At 39.6% G+C, this 25,127-nt stretch overlaps 1 protein-coding gene across 6 annotated transcripts in view; it reads left to right on the top strand.

Annotated features, from left to right (window-relative positions):
* LOC149769970 (uncharacterized) overlaps positions 1-25,127 on the top strand; it is a 206,870-nt gene that overhangs the window by 71,997 nt on the left and 109,746 nt on the right. For all 6 annotated transcript variants that reach the window (XR_016418996.1, XM_089949582.1, XM_089949581.1 and 3 more), the window contains one exon: positions 9,270-9,547. Coding sequence is in view for 5 of the 6 variants with exons in the window: in XM_089949582.1 (XP_089805708.1) it covers positions 9,290-9,547 (258 nt within the window). In the remaining variant the exon portion in view is untranslated. The remainder of the gene's footprint in view (positions 1-9,269; positions 9,548-25,127) is intronic.

The following is a 25,127-nucleotide window of genomic DNA, read 5'->3' as shown; positions in this document are numbered from 1 at the left end:
TTGTGAACAATATGAAACACAACCTTATGATAGAAGACTTAGTCTTCATCATGAAGAGATTAATCCTTCCTTTTATAATGTATCAAGCTGCTTAGTGACCCTGATTTATTCAGGCTGTTTGATCATATGGTGTTTTGTCACAATTATCAAGTACTGTTAATTTGCACTTGCATGAACCATCCAAAAGTTGTCCTTATAGCAGAGTCTACATTGATGAAACATAATATTGTTAAGCATGGACTTTACCTTTAGGAAGGAAGTACATGTACGGATTTGTGCTTATTAACATTAAATTGATTTGCAGGATCTGTATGCATTAAAAAAATTCTTTATGCATTAGTGAATTTGTTGCATGTCTAGAGCACTGGATTTATGTACATGTGTGACATTATCTAAGTCTCCAAACCTGTCATCTGTTTTTCTTTAATGAAAACTTGAAGGTGAAAACAAAAGAGTTTTCAAAAATGGGGATTAAATTGTAGTGTAAGATGGAGCGAAAAAGCATGTTAGCTTTGCTCTGTTTCCTTTCCTTTTGAAAATAAAACACAATGCATAAATCTACTTAGAATGTTATGTTGACATTCTTGAACTAAAATCTTTACAGCAACCTAATAATCATTCATCCTCAAAGTTTGTCATTATCGTAATTATGGTAGCTTGTTTGTTCCTTCTTAACTACATCTTTAAAGACAAATTCAGTGAAACTAAGGAGGACTGTACATATTTCATGCATTTATGCATATTAAGGCAGGAGGAAAATGACACGCAAATAATTGCCCACCAACTCTTTGGAATTGAGGTATACATACACTGTATATAGCCTGCAGTTGTCTCTATATTTTCAAGGGGTGTAGTTTTCCTGTTATATTGGTATAGATCTTGCTTTGTATGCGTAACATGGTACATTGCCGATGAATGCTGTTACATATATTTGATTTAATTTATATCTGATTTAATTTAATTGTTTGTAAGTTTTAAAATATTTTTAATTTAATTTTATTACATGTCAAAGTAATGCAGTTTTGTTTACTAGGAATTTTATATTTTCCAGAAATTAGTTTGACATGACTGTTAGTCGTAAACACTGAACTTTGTATCTTTAGCCGACCTAGTTCCTGGCCTTGATTGAGAATCAAGTAAACAACTTCCTTTATTAATTCACTTTTAATGTGTGAATGATATTAGTGAAATCAAGGCTGACAGGGACTACATACCTTTAGATGTAAATACTTCTTCGCTGTTCTCGAAATTCTGGAGAGTTGACCCTCATTCGGGAATCTGTTTTGCATCTCAAGTTACTGTATAACCTTTCTCGATAGAGAAATTATGGAGTCAGGCTTCTAAACACTGGGATGTAAAGGTGTTCCTTTTGTTGTGATCAGTTCGGAGTTATATTTTAATTTTTATTCAAATTATTTGGATTGTAAAAGATTATTTCTTTATCCTGGAAATATTTGAGTGCTCATACAGAATTCTTGGACAAAGATTTTTCTTTAAATTTTATTTGGATATTCAAACACTGGAATATTGTTTGTAAATCAGCAAAGAACTGTAGACACATCCATAATATAAAGGCTGCAGTATACGTCATCGCCTTCCATTTTGGATATTTCGTCCGAACTCAAACTTGAGTTCATTTGAATATTTCATTACTAGGACTTCTAAAATTTAATTCGTGGATTATTCTTGGATTATTTTTGGATTTGATTCTTAAAATCGTAAGTTCTTATTTTTTTAGTTTTAGTGTTTTTCCAAGGAAATAAAATATTTGTTAAATTTTTCAAAGCTTATTGTTTTCAGTCTTTATTTTGTTACTGTTTATTAGAGCCTAAACACGTAACATAGGAACACACTTTATGGTATTTTTTTAATAAATAATGTATAAATCAGATTTTTACTTCAGCATGCATTTTAAGGTTTTGTCCCTTTTAATGTTTTTTGTTAAAAAAAACCCCACAAAGATGTGCCTGCCATGAAAATAGTTTAACCCTTTACCTCATGCAAGCGCCTTTGGACATCTCTACTCCATTCGCATGGAAGCGCCTTTTGACGTCTCTACTCCATTCGCATGGAAGTGCCTTTTGACATCTGCTGTAAACATCAGCCATTTTAAGCTGGTTTTTGTAGTGCCACCTTAGGGGAAAACCCCCTATTAAATGCTACATTCATTTCTGCGAATGACAATTATGTCAGATCACGTGGTCACTGTTTATGCTCTGGTCGATATCTGCTATTTAAAGTAACTGGTTCATAATCTACACTCTCCAAAATGGAGGTTGCGGATTTCATTCAGTACTTATGAAGTTTTCACGATTAGAATCACAGCTATGAAAGCTTCAATAACTTAGGTAACGGCTCTGATATTGATGTAGGCAGCAATTAGTTTTTATAAATTATCAAATTCAGATGACTTAGTGATGTAGACATGGACAAAAAACTTGTAAATTTCGAGTATGAGAAATGACAGCTACGGTTGGTCACGCGGTCTCACTGACTTGACGATGAACAAGTTCTCTCAAGATTTTAAAGCACATAAAAAATTCTTCTGTGAAAAATAATTACACGGCTATAACAATCAAACTTTACTCTTAAAATTTTCCACACATAATGTGTACCAAAAATGTAAAATGGTTAAAATTGCTGTTAAACGTAACATAAGCTACATTGCTTAACAGTTAACAGGCAGGCGTATGTGTATGGAGTCGAATAGGTAACAGGTGTTCTATTTATAGCACGCTGCACTTTGTAACTATGCTCTGTGAGGTAAAGGGTTAACTGAACTTTATCTCTTGCCTGTATAGTAACAACCGAGACAGAAGATAGAAATTAAACAGAGGTCTGTCTCTTGTTGCTCATATGTGCTAATATGTCTGGATGTCTTTCAATCATTGTTCACTTCACAAGATTTTTAAAAAATTGAACTCGATTAAAAGTTCTGCTTTAGCACTCTTGGTATTATTTTCCACTTTCTTCATATTCTCCTAATATATAGGAATACAAAAATTATGGTGATGTCCAATTGTAAATTTTTTAAAGAAATTGTCTGTGTGAAACTTTAAAATCATGTGTTCTTTTGCAGCACTAAATTAGAATCAAGGCTTAAGTCCATGATATAACTTGTAATTGAGGTAGTCCTATTTGACTCATTTATACTGAGGTAGTCTCACATTGACAGATCTAAATTGAGCTAGTCTCACTTTAACTTGCATTTACATTAAGGGGCCCCGAGTGGCCGAGTGGTCTAAAGCGCTGACCGTTACGGATCACTGCCATCTCACCTCTGTCTGCGTCGGTTCGAGTCTCGGATTCGGCTAATGTGGTTATGTGAGAAAGCTTGCCAGTAGCTTCTCGTGGGTCGGTGGTTCTTTCCGGGGTTTTTCCGGGTTCTTCCTTCACCATTAATACTGGCCGCCATGTATAGCCTCTCTAGTGCTGAAAAATGGCGTTAAGCCCTACAACAACAACAACAACAACAACATTTACATTAAGGTAGTCGGAGGGCACCAAGTGGTCTACAGCACTCACTGTTACGGATCACTGCCATCTCACCTCTCTCTGTGTGGGTTCAAGTCTTGGGTTTGGCCAATGTGGGTATGTGAGAAAGCTTGCCAGTAGCTTCTCGTTGGTTGATGGTTCATTCTGGGGTTTTCCCCGAGTTCTTTCTCCACCATTTATACTGGCCACCATGTATAGCCTATCTTGTGCTGAAATATGGCATTAAACCTTACAGTAATGACAAAAACAACAACATTAAGGTAGTCTCACTTTGACATATTGAAATTGGGCTAGTCTCACATTGTTTTACATGTTAAATGGGTTAGTCTAACTTTGAGCTGCATTTTAATTGGGCTAGTCTCGGACTTTGACACGTATAAATTGGGCTAGTCTCACTTTTACATGTATTTAGTCTTACTTTGACACATTTTAACATCCAGGGTTTTCCAGACTTTGTGCAGTTTCAATTAAATTTTCTCTCTGTATTGAAGATTTTCTCATACCATGCAGTATAATAATTTTTAGTTGATTTGTTTATTTATTAGTCATTTGACCTGATTCAGTCTGTACTTAGAGGTACCTCATAGTCTATTGGCCTGATTCAGTCTGCACTTACCTCATAGTCAGTTGGCCTGATTCAGCTTGTACTTACCTCTTAGTCAATTGGCCTGATTCAGCCTGCACTTACCTCTTAGTCATTTGGCCTGATTCAGTCTGCACTTACCTCATAGTCAGTTTTCCTGATTCAGTTTGTAGTTACCTGATGCAGGTGTTAAAAATGAAGCTGTTTGCAACAGCAGCTGCTGCTGGTGTAAACAGTTATTATGTACAGAATTTGTCGTGGAAATTACATATAATTAAACAAAAGATATAAGGAACTGAGCAACAATCTTAAGGTTATTTGGAGCTCTCTTGTCATTAGCAATATTTACTAGTGGTACAGCAATATACTGGTAGACTGGTATAATGCGGTTTGCTTTTCTGGTTATATATACCTCTATTTTATATTATACAATTTTCTGTTCCGCAGTTTTTTCACCATCTTGCTTTCATCTTACAAATCTGTATTCCTCACAATTTTTGCAGTTTCATTGAAGAACCATATTTTCTTTTTCTCATGGATTCACGCTTAGCACGAGATTGCAAGAGAATGTAAAAAGTGATGCATAGTTCCATTATTCTACCAGATTTTAAGGGGGGGAAGGGGAAAGTCAATATCAGGTGATATTTTTCCAGTTAAAAATAATAATTTATAAACTTCACTTTGCATCAGGTATTTATGTACTGTTCAGAATGACACTAAATGAATAGTACTCAGTCCAGACTTGATAGAGGGAAACATGAGGTTGACTTGTTTAGGAATGAATCCTTAATACCACTGGGTGAGGATCCTTTGAAATGGTTGAAAGCACAACAGTACAAGTTTCCACTCTTTGCACAAGTAGCTAGGAAAAGATAGTCATTAGTACAGCAGGAAGCATTGTTACTGCACAGAGGGCTTGTTTCATTTTTAAGTTAATTCTACGTGTTTGTTTGACTACAATTTGAAGAAATAAAAGGAAATATCATTTAGAGATGTAATTTTTCAAGTAGTAAATGTAATAGTGATTATTTTGTTGTTTTTATTAAGTGTTACTGTATTGCAATATGTATTGCAATTTTAGTTTGGTATATTGTAATATATCACATTACCTTTTTGGGCATATTGTTGCACTTCTAATATTTACTTTTATAATGTGACTGATGTGGTTAATGAAGGGGTAATATTGCAATGAAGCAATAAAAGAAATTTGTACATGCAATAATAATTTGTACATGCAATAATGCCAGACAGTAACCTGTTAGCATTTACAGCAGAAACATGTCACTGTTAACCGGTACTTGCAAAACATCAACCGAAGAACAAAAGAAAGAAAAAATATAAAGAAGTTGTCATTGATGGAGCAGGGACGGGGGAAGGACTTGTAACTTCAGCTCCGATATTATATATTTTTAATATCAAAATATATATAAGAGATATAAGAGCTTAAAGTGATGACTTAAGTAGTAATTGAGAAAATCTCTTAATTGTAATTATGTACTTATGCACAGTTTTGAAGATCTATCGATTGCAAGGGATTAATATTATATTTGTACTATGGGCAGTCAATTCCTATTGTTTAGTTTTTGAGGATAACATATTTTGCACATTCTATGATAAAATGCTTTGCAGTTTCTAGTTCACTGCATGAACATTATTGCTAGATGAAAATAGTTTTTGAAAAGTTTGTCATTTAATAAACTGCTACCAAGTAGAAGTCTTGTGTGCATAATTTGTGCAAGTCTTTCCCCATGTAATAGATCGGGACTTTTCCAAGATTCATATTTAGGATGGGGCCCCGAGTGGCTGAGTGGTCTAAAGCGCTCTCCGTTACAGATCATTGCCATCTCACCTCTGTCTGCGCCGGTTCACATCTCGGATTCAGCCAATGTGGGTTTGTGAGAAAGCTTGCCAGTAGCTTCTCGTGGGTCGGTGGTTCTTTCCGAGGTTTTCCCGGGTTCTTCCTCCACCATTAATACTGGCCGCCATGTATGGCCTATCGTGTGCTGAAAAATGGCGTTAAACCACACAACAACAACAAGAAGAACAACAACATATTTAGGATATTTACGAGTAAACAGAATTGTCGCCAAATTTCCATAGAGATAGATTCCATTCTCTGGCAGAATTTGGTGAAAATGAACTTTATTGTAGATCTGTCATGGTGAAGGACGTTTTGAGTTTTTTTCTATGATGATGTCTATTACTTGCTGGCTTACAAAGCTCACTGGTTTACAAAGCTGATGGTTTGCATCTGCATCACCAGGAAGCAACCACAAAAGTGTTGGCTAAGGTCTATGCCAGTGAGAAACTTCCACTGTACATGAACATCACCTCACATCTAGCAGTTGGCTTGACTTTGAGATGCCCAATCTGGTTAGGTTCGTTGCAGGAGGATATGACATCTATTTCGGCATGAAGTGTTGAGTGGTCTTCAACAGATGTTGTAAACATTTCCCTCATAGCTGAGCCATCTGTCTGCCCTCCTGGTTTCAACCTTCCACATCATCTATGGACCATATTGAACTGCTTTCAGACTGGACAGGGTTGTTGTGCAGTCAATCTTGTCCAATGGGGCCTGGCTACTGACTCTTCCTGTTGCTGTGGAGCTCTACAGACCATGTTACACGCTGTGTACAACTGTCAACTGACAAAGTTCCCCCGTAGACTGCAGGCTCTGTACCTTGCTGATGATGACGTTAAATGGCTGAGCATGTGCTGCACACGATAATATGATATATGTACTGGCTTGACAGTTGGTGAAATCAAAGCATGCATATATCCTGGAGCCATGCTGTGATACTTTTTTAAGTACGATTTTGATGAAATTCTTTCCCATTTCGTCAGTTCCAAAATTCCAGCACATGATGTAGATTTTATTGCCCCACAAAGAATTCTACCTGCTTCAGGTTGTATTTTTTCTATTTCATATTGGTCATGCTGGTGCATTTATCCCAGATAATATCACTATGCTTCAAAGGAGGTTCTATGATGGTGAAATAAAAAATATCGAATGATTTTGTTAAGTTTAAAATTTCCTACTTATTAGTACTGTATGTCTAACATTATCACAAGCATTTCTAGTTAATTTGTGTATATGTATATGCCAAGATAAAGATTCATTTAAAGTTAGGTGCAAGTGTTTATCAGAAATGGCATTCCAAATAACCGTGTCATTCGTTAAAAACGGGGGCTGTTGTTCCCCATGAGATTTTTCTGGATATGGTCATTGATTGTCTTTGCTTGGATTAAAATCAACTAACCATTTGTTAGCTAACAAATTGATTTATTGTAGGTTTTTGTTCAAAACACCAACAGTTAGGGTTGGGTCCTCAACAATAATTAATAATGATGTATCATCAGCAAACAGTCTTATACTGGACTCTCAGGACTGCTCTGGTGGCTTAGTGGTTAGAGCATCTGCCTTGGATGCAGGAGGTCCTGGTTTAGATCTCTGGCAGAGTCATACCAAAGACTTACAAAAATGGTACTAGCAGCTTCCTCACTTGGCACTCAGCATTAAGAGGTTAGTTCTAGGACTGGTTGGCCTGGTGTCAGGATAATGTGACTGGGTGGGTGATCATGCTACATGTCTGCAACATTATGCTCCAGAGCTAGGCATCAATATAAACTGTCACACTGTAGACACCATAGCAATATGACTGAAAAATTGTTGAAGCTGCATTAAAAATCCAAATCACACACACACACACGACTCTCAGTGACAATATCATTTATGTAATTAAAAAATAAGTGGTCAAAGTATAGGTCCTTGGGGCACACCAGCCCTGACATATTGTTGGTCTGAAGTACAGCCTTCTCAAACAACTTCTTGCATACTGTTTGAGAGATAATTTTCAAACCTTTCTAAAAGTCCATCACCAGTTCCAGTATTTCTTAGCTTATGAATTAAACCTTTGTGCCAGATTTCTCTGAAAACCTTATTAATATCACAAAACTGTGCTGTAATTTCTTTGGCATCATTGAATGCCTTGCAAGAAGCATTGTACATGTCATTGAAGTTTTGAGGGTAAAACCGGATTGAAGATAATTAATTAGGTTGTTGGCTGTAACACAATTGTAGTGTTTAAAGACATATTATTCAAATGTTTTTTCAAGCAGCTTAGTACTTAAATCAATTTTTAATTTAAACATTTTTTTGTCCCCATTTTAATGAATGGGAGTAATGTTAGCATCTTTTCACTCTGTTGTGGAATATGAAGATTTGAGCAAATAATTGAAGATTTCTGATAAATAATACAATAATACGTGAGTGTGCCTTCTGTAAGCATTAGGGTGGATCCTGTCAGGACCCCCTGCCTTACTGATGCTGAAATCTGAAAGAACATCTTCATCATCATTTTTACTAATGTAAATATTATAAAGGCTGATGTCATAGTAGTGGAAATATCTACCAAGGATTAATCAGAAAACAAAGATATTTATTAAATTACTTTATGAAAACTAGACTGAAAATATTGGCTATTATGTATCAGAAATGGATACTCAAGATTTTGTATTTTTTATTTGCATATGAAATGTGTTTTCATTCTACCAGATTTACTGACATTTACAAGCAGGAATAGAATTCATTATCAGTTTCATAATTCAGTAGCCTATGTAACAATGCATTTGAATTGTACTTATGCAAAACAGAAACACATGCTTTAGATAATTTGAGATTATACTTTATAGCTTCCACACACATATTTGATCTTCTACAATAACCTTGGAAGATAAAACATTTTTTTTTGTGATATCCAGATGAACTTAGGCTAAGTTGAATGTCTTCCATTACTGGGGAAGTTTAATATCTTCAACATTGCCTTCAAGATTGAATGCAGTCTCTAAATCTTTAGTACCACGGAAGAGGTTCACAATTCTCTGAGTCATTGAAATACCAGGCACTTTGCTTAGGTCAGGAACAATTTTCTTTTCATTTCTTAATTTATATTATTTTTATGTCATACAATTTTTTTTATTGATTAATTTATGTTATATTTTTATTTCATACATATTTTTGATGAATTCTAGATTGGTGTAATAAAGCATTAAGTCTAATGATGTTTGGAATTGCAAGAATGACATTTCATAAAGGTTTGTTAGACATGTTGATGGTAGAATTCTTTTTGGTGGTTTAAAAAAATTGCTGTTGTAGTGTGGATGCCTCATTATTTACACATTTACTTTCCAGAGGGTGAGTGGAGATGCACTATGGAGGGGAATGGGGTGAATGACCCCACATCAGAGCTTTTCAACAATTTTGTCAATTCCAATACATGCAAAAATATCCTCTCTTCATTCAACGCCTTATGTGAGGCTGTCGGCCTGAAACATGCAGACCACCGATATTTTTACCGACGTCTTAAGAGCCGGATCAACTCCTGGCAGGCTCAGTCGCTGTGGGTGAAGCTTGACAAGCGTGCTTCTCATAAAGAGTACCGCAAACAAGAGTCATGTGCTAATACTAGGGTAAGGCTGTAATTTGACAAGAATCATGTACTAATACTAGGGTAATCATGTAATTTGACAAGAGTCATGTGCTAATACTAGGGTAAGGCTGTACTTTGACAATAGTCATGTACTAATAGTAGGTAAGGCTGTAATTTGACAAGAATCACATACTAATACTAGGGTAAGGCTGTAATTTTACAAGAATCATCTACTAATACTAGATTAAGGCTACAATTTAACAAGAGTCATGTACTAATACTAGGGTAAGGCTGTAATTTGACAAGAATCATGTGCTAATACTAGGGTAAGGCTGTAATTTGACAAGAATCATGTACTATTACTAGGGTAAGGCTGTAATTTGCCAAGAGTAGCAGCAGGGGGGGGCGAATCCGACATTTTGTCCAAACGTCATTTGGCTTAATTAATACTTTCTGCACTCAGCGGATCCGGTGTCGTCAGCGCCTGGTAAAAAAAAAACGACGTCGTCGTCGTTGTCATCGTCGAGAGGCCAAATCGACAATTGTCCGGACGTCATTTGGTTTAATTAATACCTTCTGCGCGCCGATCCCCAGCGTCGTCAGCGTCCGGTAAACACATCGACGACCGCGTCGATGTCATCGCCCCCCCTGCTGCTATGATCTTACAAACAGAGTGATCACTAACTCCTCCTCTTGCAGATCAATTAGGTTATTTGACTGATCGGTAAGTCTGAAATTAATTCTCGTTAAAAGCCGATTATGGCATCGCATATAGACCGGATTAATCGGACTCTCAATGATCAAAAATCCCGGAGGGGCTGTTGGTGAAAACGAATAAAGGATATACCCCTGTTGAGCTTGATTTGATTGCTTGGTATCCACCTGGTAACTCCCTTCGATAACATCACACACCAGATTGATTGCTATCACCGATGCAATATTTACGTTGTATGGAGCAATATGCCTACCACCATCTCCGTTATCGTATCTGAGGATAGTTGATGGGGGGGCGTCCGCGGGTGGATTCTTAGGCCATCCTAGTATGGTTCTTATTGAACTGTTATAAATATCAACCATATACCCCGGTGTGCTTATTTCAATCGTCGACGATAACGTCGGTTCATGAACCGTAATAGCGATTTTTGATTCTTTTCCTGTGATCGATTTTATCCTGCGTTGAAATTCTTTATTGATTTGCTCTATTTGGTATGACCCAGTTGGTATTGTAACCTCATTCCAGTCTGGGGTCCCATCGGGCTTATTTGTCCATGCAAAAACCAGCGAGTTATTAGGTTGTTGTCCGTTAAATGCGTTCGCTCGAATATTAGGCCAACTGTGATATATTCGCAATTTTGCCAGCGCTATTTCCTTCACTGGAACCGGCGACGGGAAGTTCACAATGAATTCGGGTTTCGTTGACGTTATCGATATCATATTTGTTTGTACCGGAGTGGTGTTCTCCGCGATCCGTTGAAGCAACTGAAACCCTTCGGGGTTCAGCGACATTATTATTATTCGTTGTCTTTAGTGTCTAATTTCAGCAACCAGGTGGTTCCGGCTTCCAGTTCAAAATCCTCGATTTTTGACATTGCGGAGCTATACAACTGGACCATCGTGGAGAATTCAACATCGGATATGAACAAATTATCAATCGATAACGAGATCAACCCGGATAATTTCGAGTACACGTCGGATACTATTTGATGTTTTACTGTATACTCGTTGAGTTTTTTCTGAGCACACGATGATATCTTTTTAGTGATTGCGTTGGCGACTCCAGCAATTGTTGTCATCGCGGAGATAGCGATTGGAACAGCGATCGGGGCTATCGTGGTCACCGTGGATAAAATAACACCGGTGCCAGCTACTATACCCGACACCGAGTACACGACCGCGTCGATGGCGGTTATTTTACGACGGTATTTTTTTATTTTTGCACGGTATTGTTCGGAAAGCGTTTTTAAGTTCGCGGAGAATTCTTTTGCGGTATCGAATTGATATTGATGTGACGTCGGTGATACGTCTGATTCAATTACCTTGGTGGTCATTTTTATTTTAAAAGAGCTAGTGTTTTTAATTACTTAGATCCACTACAAATTCCGCATACCATGTGATGTTTGCCCTAAATAGACTGCTATCAACGGCTTTAATTATAAACCGTTCGATTGTATCCTTGTCGATGATTGTTGATATTGTATTGTTAAACCCGGATGAACTCGGCGATGATATACTGAACTGCATCGCCGAAATCAATGTCAATCGATAAATACCCTTAACAATTGCGGTGACATCTATTGCATTACGCGTAGGAGTCCAATCGAATGATCCGTATTGAACCGTGTATACGCCACTGCCGATGATCCCATGAGGTGTTTTCATTTTTTCGAGTTGCTCTGTCATTCTAGGTAGTCTGTCCTTAATCGCTTCAACATCAGTTTTGATTGTTTTTATTTCCCCTCCATACGCGTCTACATTTTTTTTGTTCGCTTCAATATTAGTTTCGAGTTGCTCTGTTATTCTCGGTAGTCCGTCTTTAATCGCTTCAACATCAGTTTTGATTATTTCTATTCTCCGCAAATTCGCGTCTATATTATTCTTGTTCGTTGCAACATTAGTTTTGATTGTTTCTATTTCCCGTGTATTCTCGGTCATACTTTTTTTGTTCGCTGCAACATCAAGTTTGATTGTTCCTATTTCATATGTATGCACGTCTATACCTTTTTTGTTCGCTGCAACATCAGTTTTGATTAATCCTATTCCCCGCCAATACGTGTCTACATTTTTTTTGTTCGCTTCAATATCGGTTTTGATTGTTCCTATTTCCTGTGTATGCGCGTCCACACCCTTTTTGTTCGCTTCAACATCAGTTTTGATTGTTCCTATTTCCTGTGTATGCGCGTCTACACTCTTTTTGTTCGCTTCAATATCAGTTTTGATTATTCCTATTTCTTGTGTATGCGTGTCCATATTATTTATGATCGTTGTAACATCAGTTTTGATTGTTTCTATTTTCCGTCTATGCGAGTCTACATTATTTATGATCGTTGCAACATTAGCGCCAATTATTTCTATTTCCCGCTCATGTACTACTACACCATCTCTGTTCTCTGCAACATCAAGTTTGATTGTTTTTATTTCCTGTCCATACGCAGTGATATCATTTATAGTTGTTGTAATCTCATCCAGCTTGGTATTTTTTTTACCAAAGAATTTATCAAAGTTGTCATCGATCCTGTTAACATTTTTTCGCAACGTGTAAAATTGGCCCGACAGCGTTGTAAACTCCGAAATAGTATTTTTTATTGTTGCAAGATTTGGTTCAGTTACCGTCGGGTACCCAAAAAAATTACCGATAGTTGTTTTCACATGCACGTCGAGTTCGATCATTGATCTATCCAACCTTATAAGATCGTCTTGGACTAATTTTATCATATCCTCTATCTCCAATATATGTTTACCCGGTTTGAGTCGTCCGTCGCCGGTATACAACACGATAACGTCCTCGCCGGCATTACGCTGTCGTGTTAAAACATCATTCAGTGACACATTACCGGATTTCAATTTACCCTGGCGGTCTTGAAATACAACTATTTCGCCCGGGTCAACACTTGTTAGATTCAACATATCAGCGATTTCATCCTCAATTAGTTTTTTTATGTCGGCGGCGGCCGTTTCCGTGGATTCTTTCAGCGCCGAAACCGGTCGTCCCCAGATATCAATCATTATTATTGTAAATGTTATTCTCTAAAATCCGTTGAGCTTCTACGACCCCACTAGTGTATTCGTTTACAACCACATGAGGTGGTTTTCGCGATGATGAAATCGCCGCAAGTACGTTTAATACCTCACTGACACATATCGGCGGGTCACTCAATTGTTGTGTTGGCAGCGTGGAATAAAAAACCCGGGCTGAACACGCCCGGATATACCGCATGAACTCTTTCGGCGGAGCTAACCCGTATGAATCAAAATAGACGATCGCACGCGGATCAATCGCGTATGCAACCCAATGAGTTCCCGCTCCAGAGGACCCATCGAGGTTAATTATACCGGTTTCAATATTTCTTGGTGCCGCCGGTAATTGATCCCTCATAAAAACACCTCTGAAGTTTTTTATCGCTAGCGCGTTTGCGGCGTCTATTAAATCAAAATTAGACATTGGAGTCATAGACTCTTGCGTTAATAAACGGTTCCCGGTAGTCTTAGACCCTTTCCCGAGTACCATGAATACGGGGTTCCCGGTAGTCTTAGACCCTTTCCGGCCACGGGTCGTTTTTTTTTGTAGCCTTTCCCGGTTGCCTTCTTTAATGCCATTCCCGCCGCGGTACCAACGGCCCCCAACGCAGCCGCCTTAGCCACTGCTGGTGCGGCCGCGGCAATCAACGCTGGAATCGCAGCTAACAGCGGAAATATCCCACCGGTCTTTTCCATGTTTTTGATTGCTGCGGCTGAAAAATCTATTTGAACACCCTTTTTATTCTTCATCGCATTATTGAAATGTTTTATTTGACGCGCCGTCAACGATATCTTATGATTACCACCCGCCATCTGTGACGGCTTCAGCGTTATTGTGGTCCCGCATTGTTTAGCCGACTTTGATCGTAATTTCTTGACTTGACCATCAGTCAATTCTACACTGACGACACTATACGACATTTTATTGTAAACGCGTTTGTGTTTTCAATTACATGTTTTCCACTGGCGCATCAACGATTCTCATTCGTCCGCCAGCACCTTCTAGCAGCATTGATTTATCACTGAGGATGACAGCAATAGCTCTATAATTAGCAATAGCGCCGCGAGTTACATTAGCTCGGAAGTGTATATCAACGACGGACTGTCTTGTTAAATCAAGATGTTCCAGCGAAAAGTAATAGATCGGATATAGTTCTTTGAAATCATATTGTGATATTTGCAAACCAGTGTCGACGTTTTGATCACGACTCATATATGACAGCAACCGATGGTACACACGTGCGACATGGTTTTGACCGTAATTAAGTTGTATATGCTCGGATGGTTCCTGCTGGCCGTTTATTCTCAGCGAGACGTCAGTAACGCCTAATCGATCAAATATCATATGGCTGAATAATTGATTATCAACTCTCGTCATATCCTGCAACGCAACAAATATATGACGCGGAGCCGAAATGCCTTGTTGTGATGCCAGGTTCCATGTGAATATACCATTGATATTTGATTGCTTAGTATCTGTTGTTGTTGTTAACCAACTTAGTAATGATTTTCCTCCCTGCTCCATAAAGGATAGCAATCGTGCCTCTGTGGTAATGGATGGAGTCATTACTGGCATCCACAATAATATTTTAGTTAAAACGACTTTACCAGAGTCATTATTTGGATTCGTAAGATCCGCTGGAATTCTCCAAATTGCATTTCTATCATCACCTTTTCGCACAAGCACCACGGTATGCTTTGCTCCGTAGATAACTTTTCGCACGTTCCTACAAAATCCAAATATATGATGCAGTGGAATCGCGCATGAGAAAGATCTACGCGCCCCTGTTAACATTGATATGCGTGTTGCAGCTCCGATGTTAAAATTAGGATCGCTGTTTATAATCATATTCTCAACATCAGCATCAGCGTTAGTAGCATTATTTCTTGGTCGCCTTACCACAAATTGCAAGTTTCCAGCAGTGTTTTTAGTATCCTTTGCAAACATCATAGATGGACCCGCTGATCTTGTATAATCGTCGGAATATCTTGCTAGCCCGATTATTGTTGTAGCAACATCAACATCGCGTTCTATAGACTCGATCTCTCGCCCGTCAATGAGATATTTTGCGCTCTCAAATAGCGCCATTACGCCGTTATTGACTAAGCCAACTTTGGTACCATCTGGATACGGTGCTGGTACAGCAGGAGTATCGGCCTCTGTTACAAGTTCTCCTTCGATTTCAATAAACGCTTCACACGGTAAAAAATATTTACTGGTATCATGGACTTGAAGTTCAATTCGCGATCGTATGTCGGGTTGTACTGCATGATAGGAATAAAATTGATAATTACGGACAGAATCATCCTTGTGCACTGGTGCATCCATATCAAACGCCGGGTCAGCTGTTCGTTTAAACATTTTATTTAATAATACGCTGATGCATCTAAATCATCGTCGTGGTTTTAAACCACTTCCCGCTATTATGTTTGCGATGTCATCTTGATTATTGTTTACCAACGACGCTAGTTTTTCTTCCACGGCGTTATTTATTACTTTACTGACATTCGCAGGCATCACTGTCGTTGATGGCATCACCGGTGGTTTCTGTTTTTTTCTCCTCACCAACGACATTAGTTTGTCCTTTGCTGCAGAAAGCGCCTTTCCGGCAATATCTCCAATAGCACTAATACCCTTATCACGAATAACATCAATAGCCTTCATTCCTAATTGTTTGGCTAACGGCGCTACTTTTGGGGCCATTCTTGTAAATAACCCCGCAATGGTGCTACCGAGACCATCTCCATAGTACGTGCGGTAAACAGGCAATCGCGAGTTTACCACGTAGACGAGTACTGGTTTATCGTGGTTGTAGTGTATGATCATCTTTATTATAAAAACACCAGTTTTTCAATTAGTGATTGTGATCACCAGTGATTGATCACCCCCTTCCCACTGCCGTGTGGAAAACCGGAATAAATTTTATCAAAATTTCCTGGGGTTTTTGCCCTCGATAAAAATCCGGTTTTTTTCCGGTTTTTTCTTGATTTTTGGTCATTTTTGGTCATTTTTTGTTGCCTATAGTCGTTTTTTTTCGATTTTTCAGCAAAAACATCGATTTTCTCTAAATGATTTCCTGGGGTTTTTGCCCTCAAAAACCAACCAAAAACGGTCAAAAAATGGCAAAAAACGGTCAAAAAACGACCAAAAACGGTCAAAAACGGTCAAAAAACGACCAAAAACGGCCAGAATTAACAAAAACGATAATTTTTTTAATCATCCACGAGTTCGTCTATGAGCGTTCGATACGCACTAACGTCCATGATACCGCCCGTAAATAACCGCTTGCAAATATCAGCGGCCTCATTGATTATTTCTGGAGAGTTATTTCCGGCTCGTTTTCCTCCGATTAGTACCTCTAGCCGTGATATATCACTGAGAACACTGTTAGGACAGGTAACGCCGTAGGATTCTTTGCCAACAGAGTATCCTTTTCCTTTTTTTTGTTTTACCCTTTTTTCAACTTTCTTGTGGAATGCGTCGTAATCGGGACCACCACCACGTGGTATTTCGTCCCTGTGTATCCTCGCTAAATGCACCATTCTTGTCCAATCCTTTAACGACTTTATATTTTTCTCGTAACCGCCATTGATATGCTCCTTATCTCGTATGCTCTTAGCAAAATTGGAGACAGTAAAATCAATTAATTCTTCCCCCCCTTGCTGAAGCCTCTAATTTGATCCCTTGTGCTCTTCTTAAGTACATTACGGGGTATACTCCTCTCTTTTTCTTCTTCTGGTATTTCTTCTTCCGGTATTTCTTCTTCTGGTATTTCTTCTTCTGGTTCTCTTGCGGTGGCGCCTAGTTCTTCCTCGTCGGCCATTGTAACATAAGGTTCTTGTGGTTCGGTTATAGCGAGTGGTGGTGGCCTCCGTGTTGCAGCAGCCGCTATTTTTGCAGGGAGTGTTTCTAAAGACCTTTTTGTTTGTTCGGTCTGAGCCGCTATCTTTTCAAGCGCATCGAGGACGGGTACAGTTGCCGCCGTAACATCTTTGGTCGCTTTAGTTACCGGGGCAAAGAGTTGTTCGCTTCCAACAGTAAAATCGGTTTGTAGTTGCTGCCGCGTTTGAAGTTGCTCTCGGACCCTGTCTCGTAACGGTATGAACTTTTTAAGCGCCGCTAGCCGCTCTCTGGCTAGCCGAGTAGTAAGTGATTCGCCTACCATTATTGCAATTGCGAAGCAATTTCTAATTTCTCGCCGGAATTTTCGTCTATAATCCTTCTAATGTTTTTGATCTTGCTAGAAATCTCCCGGCGTCGTTCATAAACACGTCCGAGTTTTTTTCGTATTATTTCAACGGCAGTAAATAGTCCAATGAATGCATTTGCGTCATTGTGGTACAAGTTTTCATTAATCTTATGTTGTAATCGTTATACAAAAAAGTACTCGCGGGCCAGGGTAAAACGTCCCCGTTTTGATTGCTCGTTAATAATTTCATAATCGGATAATATTTTTTCACTGTCGAGACCATCAGATAATTCAATTCCTTGATTTTTTAATTTTGAAATCTCGGCTAATATATTATTGATGTCTTCGATATTCATTATTCCTATAAAACATCTTGTTTTTAAATAAAAAAAAATGAAACCCCCGCGTATCAATTCCGAAGGTGTTTAATAATTCGTTTTCTTCCGGAATGGACAATTTATTGTCATGGCGACTTCGTCAGCGCCATAGGCGCCGGTGACTTCGTATCTACATATGAAAATCGAATTCTATGCCCGGTCTTTTTTGAGATTGCTGTTTGATATACTCGTTCTGCTACTTTTCGTATTGAGGCGATACAAATGTCAAAGTATCTACTGGCTTCATTCATCGACTGAAATATTTTTTCCTCGTGAGTTGTTGTATCAAATGACTTTACGGGTTTTGCTTTCTTTGGGTATTTACCGGTTTGGCCTTTTTTGGTATTTTGACTCTGCGAGACAGCTTGCAAGTTTATAAGAGAATTATCAGTCTTATTATTATTAATATGATCAATCACAAGTCCATTTTCGATTAATCCGTTGAATACCTCAAATACCGCCCTATGAACATGGTACTTCTTCTTTCCGGCACCAAACAACAGATACCCCTGATTACTTACGGTACCAACCGGCTTCTTCAGTTTGCGGTTTCTAACAATGCCGTCGCGAGATGCCTCGTAATTGACGAGCACAGGATGCGGCTGAAATTCTTGGTCCATTTGTATAATAATACTATTTGTCTAATTTATTATTTGGTTTAATTATAAATCTTTCAACGTAGTCTTGGGGGGTTTTGATGACGAAGTCGGCGGTGGGGTCAATGACGGCGTTTTTAATTCGCTTGTCATAATAGCGTTTTAGTTCCCTGTATCGCTTTCCGCCACAATTGATACACAACTGCGATTTTCCTCTTACACCGACGTGGCAAACCAAGCACGGGAGGGGACCAAGAGAACCATTACGAACGCTTTGTAAATGGTACCCGCAGAATTCACCTCTACATGATTTATTGCACGGGGTTGTCGACCCAATCATCAACCATTTGCAGTGATTCATTATACTATATTCTTTCATTTAAATACTTGTTTTAATTATATGGATGAGTTCGAGAGATTAGCAGCAATTAAGCCCCGGAAAAATATTAAGTTCAATTTCGATAGAGTCCTCAAGGACACACCAAAAGCGTTAATAAACGATAGAACCCTGTTGAGTAAAATACGCGATTGTATCGATGAATTCAAGCGTGATGGTGCATCTCATAGTTGGTCAACATTTCGAATTGATGGCGTTGTTGATGCTACCATGAACGACAACCGCGCAGCAACGATAATATCACAACTTGACGGTAAAAGGTATTTCTTCAGAGTAAAATTCATTGTCCGGGTGGAATCAGGTGATTGGATCATACGTGATAAATTTGAACCAGTTCTCAGCGAAAAGAAAACAGTCATTGTTAGCCGCGACTCCAAGCCGGGGTTGTTAACCGGAATTGACAGACCATACTATGAACGAGCGTATCCTGAAACAGCAGTTGTTTATGGAATATACCCGTTAAATAAGAAACCTGATATCGGAAAACTAGCGCCGATGAAACAGTCAACGGGGATAAATTGTGTAGCAGAACGAGTAACAGAGCATTTTACAAATGCGTGTCGAGGAAACAAGTTGACTGATTTACGACGTAGCAAAATCAACCGGTGGGAGGAGACAGTGCGCGAGCGTGGAGCAACCATCAGCGACATAGCGAGATTAGAAACGTCATTGAGATTTCCAATAACCGTTACAACGATAACCGGTGAAGTATTATACGAATCGAAGTACAAATCAAATGGATCCCCAATCAAAATTATTGATCATAACGAACACGCGTGGACGCCCGCGATCACAGTGTTTCCACGGGATAGAACGGTAAAGTATATCCCGGGGGAATTCCTGGAAGAGAACGGGTTTCTCGCGGAGAGGAAACTATTTGATGCTATCGCTTATTTGTGTAAAAACGACCCTGTATCAGTGTGGTTACTTCGCAGCGCTGATACCTTTGATCAGTTTGTAAGACCAAACGGCCAATTATATCGCACTGAAGCGTTTCACAACAGGATGAAAAAAACCGCCATAGAATTTGAAGAGCATGATGAACAACTGCTAACAAATTGTTTTTCGATTCCATCGGTTGCGGCTCATGTTGCAGCGAGGAAAAATGCGTGGAGTCCAACACTCAAGGAATTTCTACCGGATGTACAATCCAGTTGTTTGGAATACTATCACGGTGGACTATGGAACACTGAATACAACCGCGACGCTATGATTTCCGTTGATATGGTTGCCTGTTATCCAGCGAGTTTTCTCGGGTATGGATCCGCCGCTGAGTATTTCAAACGATTTGGACACCCCAGACATGAAATGACTCGTGTTGCTATTAATGGACCACTGCCTGATTTTGATTTAACCGGATTCGCTCGCATAGTATCATTTGAGTTCGCGGCAGGACTTCATCGCTGTTGCTATATTTGGATCGGTAGACACATGGCTGAAAAGAAGTGGTTGCCAATAGCGCTGCTACGGTACATGATTGATTGTAGCATGCTTGTATCGTTGATTGTCAGTGACGCGATTATATCATACCGAGCGCAGACTGAAGTCTGGTTACCAGAACCGGAGCGTCTAGATAGCATAATTGACGAGTCCAAAAAACACATCGATGCCGACGAGGAATATATCATCGAATGGTCCAGGAGGATATTCAACCAACGAAACCGCGAGGCAAAAGATCTCGGTAGAAGAATAATTGGTAAGTTCACACAAGGTGGAAAAAACTGCGATTACAAACGATATTGCTCACGGCTGATTATAGATGACGCAGAATATGATTTCGTAATCAAGGACGCAGTGGCGAAAAATAGATACGTGAACTGCGAAACAGCTTTCTTGTCCAATGGAACAAGGTTGGGTACAGTTGTTACCTACAGCGACGGAGACAGCCCGGCATACCCGCATTTGAGGGCGTCTATGCTGGGTTACGCCGCTATCAATTTATTCTCGATGATAAATAGATTCCCCGATACCGCGGTTAGAGTAGCCGTTGATTCGTTTTATGTTGACGTAGCGTATAAGGAAAACGTAGCCGGGTTTACTAGTCCGGACGAGAGTTGGGGTACATGGAGAATTAAAAATGAAATACGACGCGATTATTCCCCGTCAGCAAATGTCACCGTTGAAAATAATTACTTACGCGGTGATAAATTGTCAGAATGGTCTAATGCACCACCGTGTTCTGATCCAATTTGTAGACACAAGACGGTTTATTTAAGCGGCTGTGGCGGGTCAGGAAAGACGACTCGGGCAATTGAATTATTTCGAACGCGGGCAAGTATAATCGTGCTTACACCGACCCATAGACTAGCGCGAGAGATAAAACAACGAAATGTTGACGCCGTTACTTATCACAGCTTTTTTCGATACAGCGGTGGCGAGTGGACTCCTGATCGAATGGGTGAAAAATTTATTCCTGAAGTTATCATCTGGGATGAGATATGTACTGTTTCGTTAGATGTTTTACAAATGTTTCTTGAGTGGTTGCTGCGCGCGAATACAGCGGTGATCATGTGTGGCGACCATGGCCAACCACCACCATTTGTCGGCGAGGGTCCACATGATTGGTTAAGGGGTTTTGTGGACTATTATGAAGAAACCGATACTGATTACCGAGCACTTGATGAACAACTGCGCGGGGTTAAAAAATTAATCAGATTACAGCCGGATAGAATTCAATGTGAAATAATTCGCGAGGTGATTCCGGAAACGCCGTTAAATGAATTCTGGGAAACATGGAGACCAAACGATTTGATTGTAGCGAGTAGAAAGATAGTCAGAGACACACTTCAGCGGAAGTTGTTTGCGTTGCATAAGGAAAAGTTTCCAACGCGTCCAGTGCCGTTATGTTATAGACCCGCGGACACATGGCGGCAGAACATTGAAGTTGAAATCCCGGGCCGAACAGCGTCAGGGATAAAAAAACAAATTCTTGTGCTGAATGATATTGTGCTCGTTGATATCAGCGTCGTCGAGGACGCGCTACGTGCTAATAAATCCCCGTGGACGCTAGGATACGCAACAACAATACATTCCTTGCAGGGACTAACCATCACGGACACAATTGTTTGGATGGTTGATAATCGCATCGAATGGTCAAATCTAGTCTATCTTGCAGTGTCCAGAGTACGGAGGATAAATCAGCTTCGAAGAATTGTTATTGACGAAGCCACCGACGAAGCCGGCGACAAAGTCACCATCGATGCAAGCGTCATTGATAGAAAACTCTCTGGTTACCGCCAACAGGATAAAAAAAACAGCGGCGTTTTGATATTGATGCCGAATTAATAATTGCGTTACGACAACAACAGAATAATCACTGCGCGAGTTGCAATTGTGTAATGCGCTGGCGTTATTCGGATAAAGACGCTCGCCAATTTACCGTGGATAGGATCGATAACAGTCTCGGTCATGTCAAAACCAATGTGAGGTTGACATGTCTTGAGTGCAATAGACGCAACGGCGCTAGTTAAGACCACGCGGGGGTAATTGAGTATCGTCAGGTATCACTTGTAGTTGCTCGCGTGTAAATCCGCGCTGAGGAGCAGTTGAATCCAGTCTATAGATCGGTGGTCTACCAGTTGATCGTGTTATCGTTGATATGTTATGTGTGGTAACACTCCAGATAGGATCAGTAGCTCTTTTTTTACCGCCTTCAAGCTCTCCTGGTTCATACAGATATCTAACAGTGACATCGCCGAGAATCGGCTTGGAAACGCTATCTATTTTTGATCTTCCGGGTATATACTTTTCTTTAATCGCGTCGCTGGGCTTCATGTTGATTGCTCGGGTAATCTCGTTATTTAACGCGGCAATTACGCCTGGCAACCTTTTGACCCATTCACGAGATCGTTTTTCTTGGATGAATTCCTTCGCGTATTGATATCCAAATAACCGTTCAGCAACAGTCCGATTGAATCGTTCAACAATTGCCTGATCACGATGTAGCGCAGTATGACCTTGTCGTATCGCGACGCTATGATGTTTCAGCGTTGATAGAACAGCGCCGCGAAATTCACTACCGGGATCAACTTGTAATAGATTTGGCCAGCGCAGAGGACCTCTTCGATAAATTCTTTCAAACGCATCGGCTACTTCAGTTGCTGACTTTGTTTTCAACGGCTCCGCTTGTTTGTATCGACTCGCAACATCAACTACGGTTAGCGCGTATTTGTAACCGTTGTCATGCGGCAGAAATAATATGTCAGCCTGATGAACTTCATTAGGTACACTGACATCAAAGCGCGAAAAGTTGATTTGTTTAGGCGGTGGTAGATAAATTTGCCATATAGCCTGTTTGGATAACCAATTAGCCGCAGTGGCCCTCGTTACTTTTGCAGCGCTTGCAAGCTTACCAATTGCGGCCTTCCCCTTCCAGTATCCTCTCGGAGAATAATAGATGGATTCCATGTTGTTATTAATTACCAGCGCCCACCATTAATTTACCTTTCATAGCCGATTTTACCAACCATGAGGCCAATTTTTCTTTGACGGATTTATCAGGAATAGCATTTAATGCGTGAATTAATTTTACATCCGCGATATGACGCTGTTGCAGATCGCTACTTTTGTAAGCAACATCATGAGCATGACACGCCTTATCGATAGCGTTTATTGGATACTCACCGGGTTTGGGCTGATTTTGATCATCGAGTCTGATATCTAATCGTGTTCCGGGGCCACAGTAGCTATATCCTGGAAGGTGCTTTTCTCCTGGATACTTTGCCCACGGTGTTCCGGGGAGTTTTGATAACTTGGCTGCAATATCACCTCCTCGCTTTTTTTTAAAACATCCCCGGGTTTAATAGAAGTAAATCTAAATTTCTTTGTACCGCATTGTACACACCTACCAGTAAGCGCCGATCTATTATTTCTTGTTGTAACGGTTGTCATATCATTTGTGCCAGTACGCACTCTACACTTCACACAATATAGATCCATAATTTATGTATAGAGACATGAATATAATTGACTTTTCAGCGACTAAAACAAGAGAACCAGTTAAGCATGTTGCAGCGTTACCAAACTCGATCCGGATGATTATCATCGGACCATCTGGATCCGGCAAGACGCAATTGTTACTCAATTTAATAATGAGATGGATGAAGTGGGATAAGTTGTATTTGGTTGCTCCTAGCGTAGATGATCAACGATGCTACGAGGTGTTGAAAGATTTCAACGAGAATGCATCAGCGATCGCTAAAAAAAATGTTATTGAGTTTATTACAGATATCAATGATGCACCAGGTATTGATGATATTGATGGCGACGTTAACAATCTAGTCGTGTACGATGATGTTATGTTAGACAATCAAAAAAACCCAGCTAGGATATTTTCCAGAGGCAGGCATAAAAACACTGACGTGATATATGTCACTCAACGATACACTCAGATTCCAAAAGTAATCAGAGACAACTGTAATATTCTTGCTGTATTCAACGGCGTTGATACACACACGCTACGAAATATTTGGCAGACATGGTGCGGCGGTGACATGGACTTTAATGGTTTTCGAAACTTTTTTAGTCATGCTCAGTCGACCCCACATGGATTTGTAACGATAAATTTACATGATCCTCGGACACGATATCGTATCGGACTTGATCAAATATTTGGTTAGTTGTAACTAATTTTCATTGTAAATAACCACTTAGCAGCAGGGGGGGCGATGACATCGACGCGGTCGTCGATGTGTTTACCGGACGCTGACGACGCTGGGGATGGCGCGCAGAAGGTATTAATTAAACCAAATGACGTCCGGACAATTGTCGATTTGGCCTCTCGACGATGACAACGACGACGACGTCGTTTTTTTTTTACCAGGCGCTGACGACACCGGATCCGCTGAGTGCAGAAAGTATTAATTAAGCCAAATGACGTTTGGACAAAATGTCGGATTCGCCCCCCCTGCTGCTAGAGTCATGTGCTAATACTAGATTAAGTCTACAATTTGACAAGAGTCATGTGCTAATACTAGGTTAAGGCTACAATTTGACAAGAGTCATGTACTAATACTAGGGTAAGGCTGTAATTTGACAAGAATCATGTGCTAATACTAGGGTAAGGCTGTAATTTGACAAGAATCGTGTACTATTGCTAGGGTAAGGCTGTAATTTGCCAAGAGTCATGTGCTAATACTAGATTAAGTCTACAATTTGACAAGAGTCATGATCTAATAATGCTAGGGTAAGGCTGTAATTTGACAATAGTCATGTGCTAATACTAGGGTAAGGCTGTAATTTGACAAGAGCCATGTACTAATACTAGGGTAAGGCTGTAATTTGACAAGAGTCATGTGCTAATACTAGATTAAGGCTTCAGTTTGAC

This window comes from Sinohyriopsis cumingii, unplaced genomic scaffold (assembly GCF_028554795.1).
Source record: "Sinohyriopsis cumingii isolate HCF-2022 unplaced genomic scaffold, ASM2855479v2 utg002916l, whole genome shotgun sequence".
Taxonomy (NCBI): Eukaryota; Metazoa; Mollusca; class Bivalvia; order Unionida; family Unionidae; genus Sinohyriopsis; species Sinohyriopsis cumingii.
Note: the sequence above shows the minus strand (reverse complement) of the source record. Positions and strands in the feature narration are given on the sequence as shown.